Below are 22,779 nucleotides of genomic sequence, written 5' to 3' on the forward strand. Positions count from 1 at the left end.
GCTGCCATTTCATTTTGAGGTCCGTTCGACTGTTTAACTGTAATCATGTTTATACTAACAAGTACTTGCTTTCCAGTCGAGGATTCAAATGGAGAGGGTGTAATATCACACGGTGGACAGGGAAAGTAATACACAAGCACACACACAAGCAGCAGCATCCAAAATGACATCGAGGTTCATTAAACCATAAACTGTAGTGACATATCCTTTAACGTTTGTGTGTGTGTGTTTTGGATTACACTACTTTTGCAAGCTGCTCCTCACAAACCTCCACTTGTTAGTAGACATTAAATTATACTGAAGTCCCAAACAAAGGTACTTGGTTTCACAGAGTACTATTATTGTTGTTGTTGTGGATATTTATGACAAGTTTTGTCCCAAAATATAATTTGTCAAAACATGTTTAACCTTGATAACTCATAAAGTTGGGGCTGTTCCAAGTGGTTATGACTTTTTTTAGCCAATTTAGACATTTGAGTTATTATAGCAGTCTTTAGTCATTTTAGTTAGTTGTTTTTTTTTTCTAGTTGTTGAGTTTTGGGTATTAAAGCAATATTTTGTAATTATTTATACTATTATACATAAATGATATAAAATTCTAGCTATTTTTACAGACTTTTATTGGTTATATTAAAAGAGTATGCAAGTAAACTCAATGCAAACTAATTGGAGATGCTCTTTGTTACCTGCACTGCAGTCTCAGCAGATGTTTTCCTGGTCATAAAAAAGTTGGGAAAGTTCTATTATCATTCATTGGCTGTGCCTTCGTCTCTTCACCAATAGCTAAACATTCCAATGTTTTGAATTATTTCACTTTAAAAGCCGACACAGTCGAGCAGGTAGTTAACCTATGGGGCTGTTAGAATCGGACCGTTCATGGTGTTTGGAGCTGTCCGACAGCCTGAGTGGACTCGGGAGCTGCTGTGGCACTTTGTCTGCTCACACGTCTGAATGTGTGAAGTATTCTGAGAGAAGGATGTTGAGAATGCACACACAGGAATGCCAGCGGGGAGCACAGAAAGGAGCGATTTCGGGCTCACGGAGCTTCGCCCTCGGCAAAGAGCAGGACGGGAGAGTCCACGGTGAAGCCTTCCTGTGACCTAAAAACAAACAAACATGGAATTCCCTCCTGCCATGTCGTTTCCGTAGCTCAATAAAAGTGAGAGGTGAGTGTTTTCATCTGTTTTCCAGAGCTCTTATTCTGTTCTCAGTAGAGAGGACCATCTTCTAGAGTGAAGGAGAGACTTCGGATGTCTGTTGCGTATGAGAAACCCTGGACTTCAACATTCTTTTTCTGCAAGGTGTCTAAAAAGCGTCTTCATGAAAAAGTCCTGCACATCAGCACTTCACCTGCTGTGACTCAGCTACACGGAGAGGTGCATGCTGGCATGGTCTGCACTTGACAGAGTTGCTGGAGGGTTTCCTCCTGTGCAGTGTCAGGAACATGTGGCTCGGGTGCTCAATGTTGACAGATATCGTCTGGGATCAGAATATATGTACGCATACGCCGCACAAAAGTATGTATTAAGAGCCCAGTATGAGAGATGTCACAATATATAATCATGTGAAAGTTTGTCTCTTGAAAGAAAACAGCCCAAAACAGCAACTTTTGCATTTCGACATTTGTTTATTCCATTATATTAATTTCGAAATGTTTTACAATTATATCTCTATTTTTGTATTTATTCAAGTTGATTTCAGATATAGATTGATATTAAGAGTGCCTAATCTATAGATAAATACATAATGTACAAATGTGGAAATTAATGTAAATCAATTTTAAAAATACAAAAACATTAATTTCATTTATTCCAGTTCCTTTCATCTACTTACAATTTATTTATTCAGTTTTCTTAATTTCAAATTCTTTTTAAAAAGCGACTGACCACTTATTCACATATTTAATTTCTTTGTCTGATAGTAATAATAATAATAATAATAATAATCATTATTATTTTCCATTTACTTTTTCACCCATTTTTTTTGACTGAAGATTCCCCCCCCCATTTCTGGATAGTTTTTTAAAAAGATCTTTCAGATCATGAAGCCGCTTGAGGAAGATTTGCTTTAAAGCTGTAAAGATAAAACTGCCTTAACTCCCTTGATACTGGTGGAATTCTTTAATTGGTGGGAGTCTCGTCTGCTCTGGGTGCAGGCCTGCTCCTCCTCACAACAAAAGGTCTCCCGGCAGCACCTCCCACACTGTCCGCTGCCGTTATTATTTTCAGGACACCGTGGCTGTAAAAAGCCCGCTATCCAGCTGGGACAAGCAGATGGGAAGCAACTTCACTTTTGGAGAGTGTACTAAATATGGGGCCTGTAGTAGCCGGGGTTGAATAAGTGGGTCCTGAAAGCCTGTGGCTTTAATCGCCAGACCTTCAGGGAAGGAGTAAAGAGAGGGAAGGCAGCCTTTGATCCTCCAGAAAGAGTTTCTGTAGTTCCTCTGAGGTCAACGTGTCTTACAGTAAGTGAAAAAAGGGGCTGAGTTGGTAAAAAAAAAAAAGAGAGAAGCTGGGTGTGTTAACGTTGATGATTAAAGGATACAAACAGATGTTTGGTGTGTCTCTCACCTGTCTGATGAAGAAGTCCCCGTGGATTAGGGACACTAGGCCAAAGTTGGTGTATTTGAACACATGGTCCATCAACCACATCATTTTTTGTACCACCTGGGGGAGAAAAGAGCAGAAGAAAAACAATAAACCTCTGTAATTCTGCTCAGTGTCTTTGTGTTTATTTTTTTTCCCCCCTCCTCTGCGCAGCAGAAAAAGCTCTGCCCCAAACTGAAACCGCCCCTCGGAGCATTTCCACCCTTCTGACCTGCACCGTCGCAGCTTTGGCTTACTGTCCTTTCAGTGCTAAGAGGATAAACTGGGCCAGGGATGCAGTTGTTGATGCGGATCATGTCATCATGCTTGTGCAGTGCAGACCGGCAGCTCCAGAGCAAAAAAAAACAAAACAAAAAAAACCACCACCACATCTGTCCCCCGATCTGTGTTTATGTTTCACTGCCAGCAAACAATGAGGAGGAACACATGAGGAGGGGTGTCGAACTCAATTAAGCTCAGGAGCCACATAAAGCCCAGTTTGATCTTATCGTGTCTACAGAAGCAGAAAGACACTGTATAAATAACAGAAACCTCAAATTCGAGCTTCGTTCTGGAGCAAGGAAGTATGTGCACCACCGGGAAATGTTTGAATTACGTCTCGCTTTTCTCAAAACCTACAAATTACAAAAATGTGCAATGTAAAATGAAATTCACCACAGTTATTGTTGGCCACAGCTTGTTGCTTCCTTGACTACGCTCCGTCTTTAGCGATGCTGCATGAGAGGCATTGCTGTCATCAGAAAAGGTTGTTTTAAGAAACAAATGTGGAAGTTACCAAATATGATTACTTTCTCGTTATAGGGTGAAGCAATTAAGATTTCTGATGCCCAACAGTGAGTTTATCTCTTGTTATGTCCCTGCCATACATAGAGTAGTTAAGAATAGTAGTTAATTAGGGTCTGGGCACTGAAAGTGCAAAGACCCTGTTGAAACTGCTCAGATTATTAAAAATACTGCTCTCTTTGAGATTTTTACTGTGTGCAAGGTTGTCCTGTGGGCTTGTCTGATCCCTCTGGGGGGCTGGTTTTGGTCCGCTGGACATAGGTTTGCCCTCATCCCCAACCTGGGTGTTTGCATGTTGTCACACCTATCTCTGTAAACGAGTTGGAAACAAAATGTGCAAAGCAACTGCCTCCTGATTTATTTATAAAAAATTTTTTTGCACATTTGTGTGCATTCTACTGCAGGACATTTTTAAATTTGACTACAGCAAAACCACATCCCTGTTAGGCACCGACACCCTTCATCACAGCACCCTCTCATTGCGTTGGCGCTTTCCTACACCGCAAAAAAAACTCCCTTTCAAACAAAAACACAAACACAACTCCCTTAAGACCTGTCAAAAAGTCATACATGAAATGAACAAAACCACTAAGTGAGCACAAAGGAATGATGTAAAAAATCATAACCCTGGCAGCCAACCGTCATTGCGTTCAACGAGGACTTTTCCTTTAGTTCAGCTGTCAAACACACTTGTCTTTGTGTCGCCATCATTTGCCTAAAACCAACTGACAGCTCAAACAGTGACTCCCCTTTGACAAGAATAATTCTGGTTTGATTTAGCCTGGTATAAATCCTCATTCGTGTGGTTACTTTAGGGGTCCTGTTCACTTTGCTCACTGCTCCAGTGACTTATGAAAATGATGAGTGGCATGAAACAGAAAATGAGTGAATGAGGGAGCACTGTTGCAGATCTGTGCTGCGATGAAGGCGAGCTCTGCAGGTGTTCCGTTTTGATGCAGGCACTTTTTTTAAATAGCTTCTATAAAAGCCGTTTTCTAAACGGTGCTGAACAGTCAGCTAGTATGAACCACAGACAACATTGGGGAACTAATTTGGTGAAAATGAACCACATTGAAAAAAAGAGAACCTCGTTTGTAGTTAAAGACATGCCCCGAAACGGCAGCGTCTTTAGGTGAATACAGACTGAGCTGCTCCTCGGGTTTCGACTAAACAATAGAGGCTGCACCATATTTGCTAAAGATGCAATAATGGTTTTGAGTGTTACCATAAATACTAAGTATACAGTATGATACTGATGTCTTAGAGCTGGAGTCTGGAGCCTTTTTAACATGTAGTGCCAAGTTTCATTTCCTCTTGTCAATTTAACTACAGTTGGACAAAAAAAAAAAAAAAACAGATAAATAGAAAACAAACTATGGCAAGGGTTGATTACTGGAAGAGAGAAAAAAAGTTTTTAGTAAATATTAATGCAATTAATCCAAGGCAGAACTTTTCTCAGGACACCTGGTAAGGTTCCTTGTTAGCCGTCTCCACTGCATTCAGTTCTCTTGAGGAAGGAAGTCATCACACAGGTAAGACGACCATGAATTTAGGAGTTTCATGTAGTTTGGTGTGGTGGCAAAGCCCTACGAACCTCCGCGAGCGGAATCGAGATTCGCGCGCAATGCAATCACCCTCATGCAGCATCTTCACATCCGTGTGCGTCGATCTGAGTTGTGCTCACGAGTCTTTGCAGGTATCTCCCTTGATGGCGACTGATTTTAAACAATATGCACACAGACAGCGCCTCTTCCAGTGTGCCAATGATTTTGTTGGCGTGTGCCAACTGAGTCACCTGTGGTCGAGGTCAACAACCTCAGCGTTGTTATTTGGAAGTACAAAACTAAAAGCAGACTCAACTGTGTTTGCTTATATATTTATCTTTTTCTTTTATCCCCTAAGCCCAAGCTCGTCTGCACTTACAACCAGCAGAAGCTGGGCAGTTGTTGACATTGTTGTTTTCATTCATTTTTTCCCTCCTCCATTTCTGTGCATCTGACTTTTGGCCTGTTGCCACCAGTTGTGGTGCAATGTTGACAAAATGATATAGGATTCGTTATCAACACAATCTGGGGCTCTATTCGGGCAATTATATTGACAAAGAGCATGAATACACAGTGCATGGAAATGTGCACACGGATATCACCATGACGATAACCCAGAATGAATTTGTGAAAAAGAAACCTTATCGATCACAGATATTGGGCCTCAGGTCAGACAGGAGTCAAACATGGTGAAGGAGCATTTAACGGTTATGCTGTAAAACATGAGGACAAACTACTCACAAAACACAAGTTGTGCCCAGAACTCTTTCCTTTTCTATAATCAAGCTATTTTTTTTAAAGTACAATAATTCTGGTGTTTGATCTTATTTTGCTTTTGTATTCACACTGATCTCCCAGGTTTCCTCAAGAGACATTCAATTACATTCAGCGCTTTCTTACCGTGCCCTTGTCTTGCAGGCACATCATGAGAGTGCACACGTCTCCCGTGGACTGGTGGTTGACGATGACCATGGCTTCTTCTTCTGAGATCGGCCGCACGTCGTCGCCCCATTCCGTTACTACGGGGCAAAACATACACAAAAAGGACACGTTTTTAAAAAAACCCTTTCAAACGTCCTTTGAAAAGTTTAAGCAAACAGTCTCAGTCTGCAAGCATGCACATAATGAGTTATCGTGACAAACAACTGCGCTGAGTGCAGTTTCCCTCTTGAGACCAGGGGCTTGTGGGCCTCAATGACGTTCTTTACATTAAAAGTTTTGCTCGAATTTCACTTAAGATCACCCCCCCCCCCCGCCCGCCCTTCTTTTCCTTCATCATCAAACCTTTCCAAAGATTATTTTTAATAAATAAAACATGTTCCAGAGTGAGTACAAGCATCCTTCCCATCGCATACGTTTTGACTGTACTTCACCCTTAGATTCACATAAATGCATCAGTTCTGACTAAGGTTGCACAGTATTTCACAAATCTATCATTATCACGATATCACCATACACAATATACAAGTTGCAAAAGTAACTGAACCGTGATAAATCATATTTTAATGCTCTGCGCATTCATGCACAATCAACCCTACTGCACTAGATACACACCTAATAACTCACAACTGGTGTGAATTAGGGACAAGAGAAAGAGCACTGGTATTTGGAGGAACAAACCTCAATACACAAAAGAAATTTATGTGGTTAAATTAACTGTATTGAATCCTATTGTTCCTACAACACTCAAGATTATCACAGTTCAGACTGAGAAATCAAACTTCTATAGGCGGGAAAGCCAAGGAGTAGGACTGGGAAACATGAACAAACAGAAATCTCTACATATTTTCACAAATTCCTCATATTTGGTATTGTTTAAACATTCTTTATCAACGTGAAAGTCGGTAAAGGCAAATAATACTTAGAACAGTCAATTACCTCTCTGTAATCAAGCAACTAAAACCAGATTAAGAGGGCATTTATTGGCTTCTGTCAATCTTCTATACACACTACACAGGTCATTAATCCACTGCAGGGTGGATGTACCCAGAGAAAACATGTAAACACCAACAAACGGACACAAATCATGGATATAATAGCTGTGAAGCAAGAGTGTTAACCATTACACCACCGTCTGGCTCATCCACAACAAAAACGGCTCAGTGGGGGAAATGGGTTACACGGGTGTGTCTCATTACACCAACAATGTCATTTCATAACCAGAACACGTGCCGAGATCTGCTGTGTCACAGTCAACAGTTGGAGATGTTTTGTAATCGAAGATATGCGTTTCCTGTTACTGATCCTACACGCACTTCAAAGCTCAGACTACACCCACTTGTCGCATCTGCATTTCTCCATTTGAATCAGAACGGTAAACTTCATGTCTGTGTAACCATCTCCTAAGTGGGTTGTGTAAACATTGACACTTTGCTTTTAATGTGGTCAGATGAGTCTCAGGCCACCTCCAGAGGTGGTTTGGATGGTTACGTCAGTGGGATTTTATGCTTTTTTTTTTGTGCAGGACCGGATTAGTCATCACTGAGTATGCAGATTCATCCAACAAACGTTGGACTGTGGTTAGAAAAACGAGAACGGAGACGTGATCAGGGAACAGGAAAACAGTCGTTTTCACTATTGACGGTCAGGAGCAGAGAAGAGGAAACCATTCATGAAAAGGACGAGACTGTTTGAAACAATAGATTTTCAAACCCTGGCCTGGACATTGAAATTACAGCCAGATATTGTAGAAGATCACCATCCTGCAGACTTGATCATTGTGCAGCCTGGGGGCTACATGTGTGAGTGGGATTCAATTGAAAATCAGTATTTAAAGAAACAATCCAGCTGCTTTGCTTATTTTTATAGATTACATCGTTCATGCTTGAGGGCCCAGCCTGTCTCACAGCAACTGTATTGAAAGATTTCAGCCAGGGATAGCACTCCAATATCTTTAAGAAAATAATGCATTAGTCTGTGTTTTGTACACTAATACATTTCAGTGGACCCGAGAAGATTCCTTTCAGTTTCCTGCAAACCAATCATAGCGATGCATCTGACAAACCATTGTTGAAAGCACCTAAGAACAGTAGCAAGCTAACAGAGGTGCAAGTGTTTATCCCACCAGATGAAAGTCTTTGGTATCGAACACCATGTCCAGCAGCGCTCAAGCTAACAATATATATATTTCCCTAGTTATATTTAAACAAAAAACCCAACATAAGGTTGAAAGACCTAATTAAATGTGACTTTGTTACGTAAACATGCCATTAAATGTTTTTATTCTATGCTACAAAATCACTGTGAATTGGAAAATGTTGCTTCTAGAATCAAATGCTGAGATATGATTAAAATGAGATCACAATGCAAGTGAGGGACACATTTTTAAAATTGTAAGATATTTTCATACTGTACAGTATAAATGTACAGTAAGCTCAGCCCTCCGCAGTACTCCTACTTATATTTGTTAATTGTCAACAGTGTTTTAGGCTGCTCGGTTTCCCAGAGGTCACCACGGCAACTTATTGCAACTTGAACAGAAGACGTGGATAGTTTTTACATTGCAAGCCAAAGGTTTTTACACCGACACCCAAGGTCAGGGCTCAACCAGATAAACAAATACACGTGGGTAATAAAGCTTTTCCCCTTATTTATGATTTCAACTATGGCTACATGATATCAGGTAAACATGCGATAATCCTGCCTCGTGTTGCATTTACACTATGACCTGCGAAAAATACAAACACTTAAGTAGGTATTATTTTAACAGCGTTTTGAGATTTGTTCTTTCGTCGGCCCCTTAATTTGTACCATTTGTAACTGTTCAATGTATCCTTGTTTTTCACACACTTTAGAACCTTTACTCATTTCTACCTAGCAGGCTTGAGACATGTGAATATAGATAAATTTGCTATATGTTATTCAGCCCAATTTACAATAGCTGTTATTTTATTATCCACAAGTTTTCCTCTAAACTGAACACACTGAACTGAATAATCTTACGGATACAAATTATTAGAATATTCTTAGTCTCAGAAGTTTTTGCTTTGGACACATTTCTTTCTTTTTTCGATGATGCCACCTTATTTTTAGTAAACAGCGTTGCAGGTCATCAAATATCCTCAGTTTATAGATGCAACCATCACACTTCAAGACAACACACCACATTATTAGCCGACTTGCCGGTGTGGGAGCTCCCTGACTGATAGAACATTTGTCATTCAGATAAGCAGCATGTTAAGATCGTTTCTTGCTCCACGAGAAGAGATGAGACTTATTTGCATGTCCACAAATATTGGTTTCCTCCTCTGTGAAACCACATAACGCATTAGCGAGGCTCTGTGAAACGGCAAAGTGATAAAAATAATACAGAGTAAAATATAGCTGCAAGCTCCGGTTCTTTGGGCCAAGTGGAGGCACATCAGGCAGGGTACACTGCATACAGGTACAGTGAGTTCACATCTACCCACTGAAACATTTCAATCATCGAAATGCTGTGGTGATATGACTCACTTCCTATTTCAAGACTTGACAACCAACTTACTTAAATGTCACAGCCAGAGACTCTGGATTCATAAAAATTAGGGTGATTTAGTGACGTCAACACAGAATCAGTGATTGGCTGGTGATTGCCGCAATTGCAATTCAAGACAATCAAACTTAGAAGCGAGCAGATCCAATGACCGAGTCATTAGTGGAGCCAGGTTTAAGAGGGGTAATAAACTCGAGAACATGGTTATTGAAAAGTAAAGAGTCATTCTGCTGCACCTTTATTAAATCCATCAATGCTGGTGTCAGTTATTAGATTTACACAATCCCTTTTGTCCAACTTAGGCCACATACACACGACCCAAAACAATCTTCTGTCCACACGTCACTTTGAACACAGCTCAACACAAGGCTTCAGGGCATGTAGTGCATATGCCAGACCTTTAGGGGGCGCTGTGACTCACCAAACACACAAAAAACACAGAAGAGGAGGAGCACATAGAAACTTAGAAGTATACTCCTGCTCATAAACTTGTATATAACTCTGAGTTCTATAGGTCTATGGCCCTGCTCCTCCTGCTGCTAGTGTCAGTAGCTTCTGCAGCTCGACTGGAGCTTGTAGTCCGTGATTGTTGTGGTTATTATATATGACCTTGCGGACCGCGGTGGGGAGGAGAGGAGGGCGATTATGTCATCTTTTTTCCACGGATGATCGTCTTTGCCGTCCACACCTCGGGGTGTTGGACGGCACACGCCAGGGTTTTAGAATTTCCTCGCTCTGGGACCTGTGTTAAAAAAACAAAACATTTTCGCTCTTCTAAAAACGCCACCTCATACGGATGATCGGCCAAAAACAGCTCGTTTACATGAACCGGCGTTCTCGTGTGGACGGCCCCTTAGGGTACAAATCTGAACTGCAAAGGCCCCCGTTGTGTGATCAGATCTGCATTGTAGTTTGTCCCTGTGTCACTTCTTTTTTTTTTTTTTTAACCCCAGTGTCGTTTTAACCAGGAGGTAGTTTTCACACACATGCACATAGATGGGAATACATTGCATGGCATGCTGCCGTTTCCACTGGACAAAAACCTTTTTTCGTACCCAGTAGGTAGCCACATGCATATGGCACTCACCACGGTGTCTGGCTCAGTTGTCATGGAAACTTCATGGATTGGTGCAGTTTTTGGACGACGACATAAGTCGATGTGAAAGTAAACTACTGACTAATGCAGTGATTCCCAACCCTTTTCTTGAGGGACATCAATTTTAGTCATAGTGGTTTAAAATTTGGGTCTTGTGTAGTGCAGTGAGATGTGTGATCGGACGGTCAGTATCACAGTTGGGCATTCGGCGACAGCCAGCCCAAAAAATTCTGACAATCAATGTGACACCGGCACAACAACCAAACAGGTTGTTGCTATATGTTATGTTTTATATGTTTTGACTGTGGGATCCCAAAAAAGCAGGGAACCTTGTAAGAGCTGTTAATTACACATCACATCATCCAGCTCCTACTGTACCATGATCACCACATTCTGATGTTGTAATTACAAATCAACGTATGACATTGCCGATATCACCACACATCAGTGAGCATCACTTCCAATCAAGTAGAAGTTGACACTGAGCAGTAAAACATGTCAAACACAGGTTTTTAAAAATCGCACGTCACATAGTGTGTCAACTAGCTTATCCACTAATTGTGGATACTTAAAAACACCATGGCTGTTTATTAGTTGGATGTACGGTTAATTAACTGTGTGGTGAATGAACAGACCCTTGCTCCGGTTTGCAAGTGATGCAGAGTTTCTCCTTGATAGCAGCATTCGGCCTAACAATGACATATGTTCATCAGCATCTACAGAAGAGGATCTCCAGCATTCGCTTCGTTTGTTTTGTCAGGCCTCTATCGAGAGCATACAGGCTACTTCACCCCGCATTCACCTGAGTCTGTTTGTGGATATACACAGAAGCTGCTACAAAAGAAGGAAACGCCGCACGTATGAGATGAGGGGCGACAACAATGGACCTCCAGGAGAACACGGGAGCTTCTTTGACAAATTAAACACACTTGCATATTAACCGACATTCAGCTGGGTTGCAGCCATTTTCTCACGAGCCCCACAGTTCAGGGCGGGTCTAAGCAGGTCTGGCTCTGCGTTATGCAAATGTTTCATCAGTCGAGCCTCAGGGTGCAGAGTGAGTGAGCGCTTCATTTCCACGGGGGAGTTTATATTTCAATTTCTGGCAGATAACCATTCATCCAAATATTTTTTTAAGAAGCAAATTTAACATCTTAATTAGGCAAAAGCAACACAAGGCAGCTGCAGCATCAGAAGTCGGACATATCTGGTGCATGATAAAATGTCAACGAACCTGAGAAGAAGATAGCAGTAGTTTAATCAGGGGTTCAATAGACTTGTTCCAGGAAAAAAACCCATCTAAACACACAAGAGAATTTTAATCAGCTTTTGGCAGTACAAGCTGAATTTAAGGAACTTGTTGCAGTTGGTGTTGCCATTTCGTATTTCCTGAACGGGTTTCCTGGTGCACAAAGTATAACATCACCACGTGATGGGAGACGGTACATGGTAAATATGAGGCACAAGAGAAGGTGCGATCACAAGTTTTCTATGTGTAGCAACCTCAGATAACACTACATGAAAAACAGAGGAACTCTCACCTTTTGTTTAGAAAAAAAAAAAAACCTGCTATGATTCATCATTATACACAGAAGTATCACATTTACACACTCTCTTCGAGGCTGGACAAAAAGCCTTTTTTGGTAAATGAAGGAGGTCCTTGCCTTAAAACTAGCACACAATAACACAGTAGGTTATAGAGTTGGGTGATCTTGGAAGTCACTGTCAAGAACGTAGCCGCATTTTTTTCTGGTAGAATCACCTCGGGGGGGGGGGTTATTTACACGAGGCCAAACCTGGCATGTAATCTGCAGTCTGACTTGCTGAAAGTTTCGGAAGGGCGACTCCTTATTTAATGATTAGCTGCTGGGAGGTTGAGGTCCGTTGATATCAAGCTGCATTAAAGTAGTATCAGGTGTGGTGATACTGGAACACTGCCATCAGTATGGCTGACCCACGCACTGTATCAGGTCCAAAACCAGTACTGGAATGAACATCACTATCAGTGAATGCATACCTTAAAGTTCTGTCCACGAGGAAATATAATTTTGTGTGTGCGTGTGTTCTAATGTGTAAAATTAGGAGCAACGTTTAAGAATAAATTGTGCTTAAAGCGGCGTTTCCGACAATTTGCTTTTTTGAGACGAACCAACTATTCTTGATTAAAATGCCATATAGTCAAGAAAATTTAGTCACCAGCAACATTGCTAGTGAATAAAGTTTTTCATAACAATGTGGACATATTGCATGGCAGCCGTTGGCGTTGAAACATGTGCGAGTGTTGAAATGTGACTCATCATTTAGACATGTTGAAACTGCTAAAGCGTTTACATGTGCTATACAAGTACATTTTGGCCATTTATCCTAAATGTACTGTTGGGCAAGACTACTTATCAAGTCGAGGTTTTTTAAGGCACAACTACGACAAATGTCAACACAATTTTCAACATAGTTTTCTCAAGTCAACCTGAACAACACTTTGTCAAAACTCAGCTGTGAATCCTTCATAAGTCTTGAGGAGCTCAGTTTAGCATGACACCAGATGATAACTTGTTTTTAAAAGCTGTAATCTGCATCTTTAAGAGAGCTTTTGTTGGAAGAAGTAAAAGAGAATCCAAAACATTCTTTAATAATCTATAATTCCAAAACAAACACAGTGAACCCCGAGACAGAAGAGCGTTAATCTTTTCTGCAGTCGGTGAGCGATAGACCAGGCAGATATCCAAAAAGTGCACTGCTTGTTGTAAAAACGTAAGTAATTCAATGTTAGATTGAATGAGGCGCGAGAGCTGCCGTCATGACCGTGGTCGAGAGGCATTGAACCGAACTGTCAGCATTAACCATTTCTGCATGACTCACAGTAAAAGGCCAAAGTATTTCGTTGACAGAATCGTTTATTTCTAAAAGATTGCAAGCTGGTCCCATTTCACCTTGAAGTTTCAACCCACTGTACCCTCCAGCGAGCCATTCAGCATGCCGATGACATTTAGACACATACTGCTAATGCGCAATTTATAAATTAAGTGGTTTACAAGCAGATCTGTGAGCACAAACAACTGCAAAAGCCAAACATAAGGAAACACCTCCCTGTTGAATCATGTTGATTTCCTCAAACTTTAGCTATGCTTACAAAATCTACCTCAGACATTTGCCAATATCTGATTATGTAATTTGTTGAGTCTTTTGGCTCAAGCACATATTCTAGGATACGCGCAAGCTCAACATGAACACATGTTGCCATCTCCTCAGTGAGTGTAATCCGCCCCTCCTGCATCAAAAAGTGTTATTGGCATGTTCAATTTGGGCCTTCATCTCACTTCCTGTCCTCAGCAGAACAATGCCAATTCTCAGGGGTGCGGGAATCCAAAGTGCACTTCCAGAGAAATGACACATCTGTGGCACTTGGACGCGGGTGCGCGGGGTGTGCGTACCCTGAAGGCAATGTCATTTCATAAGGAGCATGCCTTCGTGCTTGCTGAAGTCCCCATTGTTGCAGGAGAAGAGCGTAAATGATATCACAGAGATGGGTCATCTGTCAGATAGAATACATTAGGGAAATTGTCTTTGAGAGATGACACAGTTAGCACAGTGGGATGACAGCCACGCTGCAGGCGCAGTGTCTAATCCCGTATCTGTGGTCAGCTAAACGCTGTACCGTCGACCTTGTCGCCTGGCTTGATACTTCATAGTTTCTCTCTAGAGGAGAGGGAATTGGCAAGACATCACGACATCTCTTTCGTGAAACGGTGGCTGTCCAAAGTGTGGCCAATGACATTTTTTTAAAAAAGCCTCAAAGAGCAGGCTTTTAGTTACCCTGTCAACGTTGTGAAGAGCAATGATTCACATGGTGAATTACTGCCAGCCAGCGGACAATGAAAGCCTAACTGTGAAATTCTTCCTGCGTTCAAACTACAATTCACAGTCCATTAACTCTTCAATGCTTACTTGGCAGGAGTTTAGTTCAGCAAACAAGCTATTGTAAGCTCTGCTTCAATCACGAGCTAACATTAGTTTAACAAACCTCTCACGCTTGTTGGATTATGATGAAACATCATGATGAAAATCTTGGCCGACGGTTGGGTTTTATTCCTCCTATTTGTGTCAAGTTCACAGACCAAACAATACAATCACACACCCATTTTACTGTACAGGAATTGTGCTCACTTGCATTTTAAAACAAACTTTCAAGCCCGACTCTGCCATGTCTCTACCTGTTTTCTCCTTTTGAACTGTTGCGTTGCACATCCTCAACACTTCACTGCATTAGGGATGCACCGATCCACGTTTTTTCACTTCCGATCCAAATACCTGAATTTGGATATCTGCCAATACTAATACTATTCCGATACCAGAGCTCTGTTTGCTTTAATATTATTATCGTACGAATGTATGCATTGTATTCACTCAAAAGGCAACTTGAGGTTAGTGTAAGGTCAGAAAAGAGCAGTACACACTATTTTTGCTCAATTTGGACAATGAAGGGGTCTGCATGACATCATCATCTCATAAGAAACTTGTTATATCTTTAAAACCTCAGAATCGCTTTAGCAATTCCGAGGGAAATTCTGTACCAACGCAGCGCAAACGATTGGGACTATTTTCACAGAGTTTTGCATGGAGTAGGACGCAGCTTCACGGAGGTCTGACTCGCCTGCTACAGCGAGGAGGAGCTGCTTTTCATTGTTTTGATGCGGTCAGTGCCGTTCTCCACGGTGAGCTGGTGTTTTAAAACGGTGACACCTGACAGCAGAGCGGCCGCCTCGCTGTACAACGGCTTTGTAAACATTGCACGTTGCAGCGCAGTGTTTTGAGCGTAAAATATGTCCAAACAGTGACATGTTGTCATGAAAAGTTGGATAGCCACAGTGCTACTACGCTAGCTGGCTGCAAACTGTGGAATGGATTTCCTGAACTATTCCTCCACGTCTCATTGCGCCAGCGAGCAGAGCAGCCAGCAGGGAAACATTTGTGGAGTCATTTCAGCAGCAGTAAAGCACAGACGAAGGATCGTGGATTGGAAATCTCCGCACGTTGGATCGGAAATGTTCAATCCGTGAATTACGTTGGTATCAGAACCCGATACCGAATCGGACCCATCCCTACACTGCATATCGACTAGTCTGCTCCATGTCATAATAGGTTTAACAATTACCATGCATCACATTAAAAAGGCACAGAGCAGCTCTAAACTCTTCACCGGAAACACCATCAAGCCTCACAGGCCAGCATTCTGGGCACTGGAGAGTCATAAAGTTCTTTCAACTATAAGACACCGGTTTATGAGTCGCAGGTTCAGTCCCAGTAAAACACACACATAATAGTCTGTTGTCACAAAGTGTGAAGGCATTATCGTGAATCCTGGTGCAGTATGACTTGAGTATGGCTACAGCAAGGCACCAAAACGACAAAACCAACCCAATAGAATAAGCAAGAGTTGGAGGACCCGACCTCTGCATGCAGCAGATCTCTATCAGTGAGAGGAACAGGAACATTTTTGCCACGGTTTGTGAGTAACTGGTAAATTTACCACCGCTTTAATCCCTAAAGTGCATTTAGCCCAGTACTCTGCATTGTTGTCGAAACCATGAAAGGTTCTGTAGCACCTTATATGAAAAGAAAATCTCTACATGTCATGTCATCCAAGCTGAGATACTAGGGTCAGTATCACCGGGAGACCGGACTTCATCACTAAAGCACAGGCTGGATGCATTATCAGATATTTTTTAACCTCTTAAAATATTAAAGCTAACATGGAAACACAGAAGAGTTCAGGCTACGTTCATGATGGAATAAAGGTTCAGTGGGGAACCGCCTAGCTGTAACTGTAAGAAATAGAACTGACCTTTTAAAAAAAATTAGGAAGAATTCATCACTTTTACTTTAGAGGAAGAGGATACTGCCTCCCTGAGACACAACTGTAGACATATAATTTCATATGAAAACGTGTGCAAACCTGCTATGTTCTATTTGTTGTATTTAATGTCAAGTGTATTTGAATATAAGGAGTTACAAAAAGGTTCATCGTAGACACAGTCATCATAAAGTAATATTTTGTACCTCATCTCTGAATAAACAAAAGGTTCAATAATGAATTACAACATACGTAAAACTACAATCACAACCGTGGTCCAACAAAAAGCAGAGGGGCTTACAACCGGGCTCACAGACCATACAGTGTGGCTCGATGTTAAATCCAATTAGAAAAGGTCTCCGCGTTGGTTAAATAGAGTCAATGGGTTTCATGCATTACCATTCATTCGCAGCCCTCATTAAAGGCTAACAGCCAATTCGACCCTATTAATTTGTTCCTAAAGTTTGCTGCATCAATTACATTACACCAATTCTAAATTATCATATAGATTTAACACACAATGAGCTGCTGATCCATGAAGAAACACATACAGTATACACTAGCTTCTACTAATGCAAACATGTTTAAGAAAAGAGTCTCAGCTTAGCTTCAGCTGCAACGGCATCACTTGACACTAGTTCACTCCTGCAATGGTGCGACAGGAAACCACTGAAAGTCAATCTCAATCTACATTAAACTTTAACCAAACCCTGTTGGAAGGACACTGTAAGTATCCGTCTGCCGAAGAAAAAGCTTCCCAAAATGCGCCCGGTCGTTGCTTTAAGAGCAGCGTTTCGCAGTGAATTCCATCGTCTTCTGGCATCGGTTCTGGATATTTAGTTTCTTGTTGGATCAATAGGCACAAGCACAAATCACTTGCTACCAATGTCGAATAATGAGTGAAAATACCATTATAAGATGTAAGGTTCCTAAATATACAGACTCATAGCTGTAAATTGACTCACCCTAACAGGTGCATCATGGATATATCAGGACAGTCAGTGAAATGTCCATCAAAGATGATCTGTACACGCCCACACAGTCCAGAGAAGAAGTCCCATCAGCCAAGTGACGGCTACCATTTCTGTGGGTGTACACAGACTGCAGAACGTGGTATATGATAATTGCGCTATATTTATAAAGTGCTCCTTAAGACAAACATGTTGAAAGTCTGGCCCCTAGATCCATGAAGGTTCAAAGTTCCATATTAAATGGCGCTAGTCAAAAAAAAAGTTTGTACACTTCTAGCCCGAGGGGATAATGTGCTTTAACTGATGCATCACATCCACCCATTCAATCATACACACACACACGACTGCTACCATGCAAAGTGCTCACACACCATTGGCGCGAACCTGAGGTTCAGTGTCTTGAAAATAATGGAACGCCTGCTTCTGACTGGAAATAAATGCAGTGACGAAGCAAAAACAGGAACTCCACATAGAAAGGCCAACACTGGTCTTGAACAAGGGATTTTCCTGCTGTTTGGTGAGAGAGCTAACCACGATACCACATCTAATGTTTCATCCATTAATCTCCAGCTCGATAAAAAACAGGAAAAATTGTCACTTTTTAAGCATTTCTGCTTGTGTAATAAAGCAAACCCCTGATTATCCAAAAGAGATGATCAAAAAACAAGACCGCAATAAACTGGTTCATTTATGAACCAGTCAGGTAGAATAAAGAATAATAATACACTGAAAAGTCCAAAACGATCCTTGGCATGAGAAAGAGTGAAGAATATAAGTTTATGCTTAAGACAAAGGATTTCATGTTAACGTCACATTCCCAAACCTGACGAGAGACGAGAGTTGCAACTCAAGGCCGTGATGCAAGTGTGCAGCGTCTGCATGTTCCGTCGCAGCCTCTGATCTCTTTGCAGGACCACAGCCCACCCACTCAGGCAACATGCAGTGAAAACTTAATCCTGCTGGCTTTAGTGCACCTGTCTATGCCCACTGTGCATCTGCGCGCATGTGTGTGTGTCTGAGAGACAATCTCATCGGACCAAATACAGTTGTAAAGCTTTTGATAACAACAGAAAAAAAGGGGTCAGCTTGACTGACAACACAACTCAATGCAGTTTCACTAACTCCAGGACTGTTTCAGGCTTTGTGAGGCAATGTTCCGACATTTGCGTTGGATTTGTATCAAAGTGGCCTACATTCCAACAATTTATTGTTAAACTATATCAATTATCCCTTCGAGTTGCACCAACGACACACCAATACAGTTTCATTCAATACATACATTTAAAAAAACACTTAATTTCAACATTCCGAACAAAATTGGCTGGAATGTCAAAGATGCCAAACAAAAACAAAGGCAAGGAAGGAAGCCTCTCCGTAAGGTTGAACGTATGGCTTATATATTGTAACGAATAACTTGCACATGCAACCTGCTTTGTACAAGTGTAATATGTATAATGTTTGTATCTAAACATACATGCGTGGACAAGGACCTGTAAATATCTCCCTTTGCCTCCACGTCAGATGAAGCCATCATCCACTCAAGTGCAGTTTGCTCTTCTGTCATGACTGAGCTAGGCTGGGATTTGAGACCCTCAGTTTAGACTCGCAGGCTCACTTATCAAGCTCTATTCTATCCCGTATCCGTTATGTTTGTAATCACTGAGCTTTACAACAGTACCGCTTTACACAGTGTTTACATCAAAACAAACCCATTTGACAGCAGCTAGAATATCTTAAATTTTTATAAAATGACCCAACATTAAAAGAAACTTGCACATTTATACCTGCTACTTTTTGATTTATGAGGCTTTTTGGTACAAATAAAGGAAATTTGTGCTTTATCTGTAAACTTGACCATCGATAGTTATGCTTTCATTCCCGACATAAAACCAGGCATTATATAGTGGTATACATTTAAACAAAAATGCTTCAAAGACTTAAAAGAATAACTCTGACATGTATTAAGGAAAATACCATCTATTCACAGTCATGCCAGACTGTTGTTATATGCTAATGATATATTTTACTTATCTGAAAGAATTCTTGGCCTGGATAAAAACAGACCATAATGTAAAAACTAGAAATGTAAACACAAGTACAAGTGTTATGAATAGCTACGGAGACACAGTGCAGACCAAAACGTTACTGTGACCCTGCAAGTCCACACTGAAGGCAAAGAAAAACCCAGAGTTCGACGAATCTGTCCTGTCATTTGTAAAAGCAACATTAGCAGGTCCTTTTAGCCACACAAAAACATTTCAGAACACAGAAACATATTACACATACAGAAATTTAATTAAGTACACAAATATTGATAGACAAATCCAAATAGATACACACAAGTCATTAAGCTACCATAATGGATTCATTCGATTATACACCAGTTCTTTTGGAGCATGTCCATTGTCAAGGATCTTTGTTAAAGTGACAGAGTTCCACTCTTGTAATGTAGCTTCAATAATTACGTTTATTACCTTGCATTACAATGCAATTCGCTTAAACACTAAGATTATTACATAGATTTGAAACGGGGCTTATGCGGCACCGCTAAGCGACGCTATCGAGCTAGTAGCGGTGAAGGAGTATTAGCTCAGCGAAAGTCGGCCTGTGATTCAGTTTAAATGACTTTCAGCAAATTGCCTTGATTATGGTCAAACGACTTGCACACACGTCAGCCTGCACTGCCTCGACTGTACTCTGCTGAGAGCCGAGGTGAAGCCCAGCAGGTTTCAGGAGGATTGTAGGACGGAGAGAAGGCGATGTCTCCAAACCTCTGTGGTCAAGAGTTTTAAAGAAACCAAAGGATCAGTAGAAGTAAGATCAGTCATTTACTGAGAGGTTAAACTGATGGCACAGTGACAAAGGTACCTTTCCATTAGTTAAAAACTGGATCTCGTCTCCGATGGAAGTCACAACGCTACATAATACTCCACACTAACAGGATGTAGTGAAACGTAGCTGTCAGCATACAGTAGACAAAACAAAGAAAATCTAAGGTTTTGAAAAATACACAGAAATGTTCATTGTGTATGGGACTGATCAATCCTTCCAAACCAACATCCTTCAATAACAAATAGTTTCAACAGCCGTTCCGTCACGTGGCATTGAAAACAAGCGACCACATTTGGCAAACGTGTGTTTACAGCAAAAGAAGCCCAACAAAATGCCGCCGACTCAGCAATCATCCAAGTTTCAGTAACACATAATAGAAATATATTCTGTAAGCATGGATTAGCCTGAGGTAACGGGCCTACTGCATTCAACAAGTTCATACAGTCAAATACAAAAATGTGATCTAGTATGTAGAACATACTAGAGGTCCCAGGGTCGCAGGATAAGGTGAATGTCTTCATTTGCTGATTCGGCTCGTTTTCTGTTAATTGCACTTCAGCCATTGTTCTGCAATATGGTTACTGCATTTATTTAAACCACAATGACATTTAAAAGACAATTTAGCTGAAAGTTAAACCACGTTTTTGTCCCAGCTTCGTGTAAATAAAAGAAACAAAATGCAGATCTCTATTGAATTTTACTTTCAAATGTAACACACCTTTCACAATGAACACAACAATACTAGAACCTTCTGCAAACCTCACACTGCCCATTTAGTGATCTGGGGAGGTTACAGTTGTTGTGGGAAACAGAGCATCTAGATCAGGGGTGTTCCGAGGGCCATATACAGCTCAGTAGGATCTCAATTCTGTTGTATCAGTAAACTGAAAGTATCATAACCTATAAACGGCAAATAATGATTGAAAAATAAATTACATTTCGAGATAAATGGAAAACACTTTCACACCACATGCCTTGTGTTGAAAACTGACCATAGTTCACTTAATTATCCCCAATATTATATTATAGGTGGCGACCAGGAGTTGGCAGAACAGAACACAAAAATCAACAACAAACAACCTCAAAAAACAATATCCTATCCAGTCACATCACAGCTCGTGTGAAATAGCAACAAAAGAAAGTGATTTGAAGGAAGAAATATCACAGTACGGACTTTAAAATCACAAGTGTTCATCATTGCATGTTCACCTGATACCATGCTGGCGTATTAGATACAAAAAAACCATGTTAGACAAATCCAAAACATCACTGCAGCTCCTCCAGTGAATGTCACACAATATCCAACTTATAAATCTTTTTTTTTTACTGCGGCGTGTCGGGCTCTGAGTGAGTATTCTGACACATACCGAGCTTTACTGGAAATCAAGTGCAGGGTGAACAAAGTTTCAGGAAAAGAAATTGTCATACTCTGTCGGCAAAATGACATGAATCTCCCTACATGTCATCAATAAAACATGGTTTCACTATGCTGCAAGGAGTCTGGAAGTTTGTCAAGAATTCAGAGCTGCAACAGATTCATCACCTTTCTGAATGCAGGTAAAAGCTTCAGCGCTTTAGGATGTGCACATGATCTGGAGCTGCTGCTGACCAGCGATGGAAGCTGCAAGTGCATCTCAGAAAGCTGAAGTTTGATTAGTGATTCATTTCAACACTTACAAACTCAAACGTTTACGTTTCTGGACTTTTGATTGAAATCACCAAGGCCTCAAAGAAAAGGAAATCCACCTCTGACCTTATGAAATCAGCACTTCCCCATTATATTCTCTTTTATAGTTTTCCCTGTCGAGTTACACACACACAAATAAGTTACATGAAAAAAGTACCTCAAAGTACCACTGGATTACAGTAATGGGAGACTAGACTGTTTCAATGGAGTGACTAAAGCTGCTCTTCATGAGGCGTTCACTGACCACGGCACGCGCGTCACTTTTCCCGTGTAGTTGTGAACAGCTGTGCGTACATAAAGTCATCTGCATTGCTCATCAAACTACGGGAGCCCATTCAGCTCAAACTCGTGGCCTCCACGAGGCATTTGGTGCTCAGTGTGCGACTCAGTACAATCAGGCCGCATGCACCGAGACGACCACCGTTTACTTTTTGCCGTCATGTGGAATTGGTTGTATGAAGGAAGCTCTGGTGCTTATTGGACTGGTTTTGCTGTTGCTAATGTTGCTATGGTGGGATTGTTACATGGAGGGATTAAGCCTGCAGCAACTTTAATGTATTCTAGAAACGATGGCACCTTGAACATAAAGTGTTTCTATTTTACGAGTTTTCCCACACTAAAAGGCCTTTTGCTTACACAGGCCTGACTTCCCCAGTGCCCTTGAGCACAGGTTACAACACTAACGCACCACCGACACACACCGACAACTGCCACATCATGTTGACATCTCCACAACAACCCAATACATCACCATACTGTCAACTTTTCTGTCGAAAGCCTGAGATCTCCCTCAGTTTAGCGGCAAATACCTCACAGCAGCGTTCACAAGTCACCCGTCTCCAACACCGGGGATGCTTGTGCAGAAGAAGGAGCAGCGCACGTCATCACAGCTGTGCCAATGTACAAACAAAAAAAAATAAAATATGACGCATCATCCG

The 22,779-nt window shown here is 41.2% G+C and overlaps 1 protein-coding gene across 1 annotated transcript in view; it reads right to left on the bottom strand.

The window, feature by feature from the left end:
• Nucleotides 1-22,779, bottom strand: part of lpgat1 (lysophosphatidylglycerol acyltransferase 1) — a 59,478-nt gene that overhangs the window by 30,109 nt on the left and 6,590 nt on the right. The window contains exons 3-4 of the mRNA XM_080490529.1: nt 5,834-5,952; nt 2,571-2,666 (exon numbers count right to left, since the gene is read on the bottom strand). Of these exons, the coding sequence (XP_080346655.1) occupies nt 2,571-2,666; nt 5,834-5,952 (215 nt within the window). The remainder of the gene's footprint in view (nt 1-2,570; nt 2,667-5,833; nt 5,953-22,779) is intronic.

The sequence above is a fragment of the Lipophrys pholis genome (assembly GCF_963383615.2).
Source record: "Lipophrys pholis genome assembly, chromosome: 21".
In the NCBI taxonomy this organism is placed as follows: Eukaryota; Metazoa; Chordata; class Actinopteri; order Blenniiformes; family Blenniidae; genus Lipophrys; species Lipophrys pholis.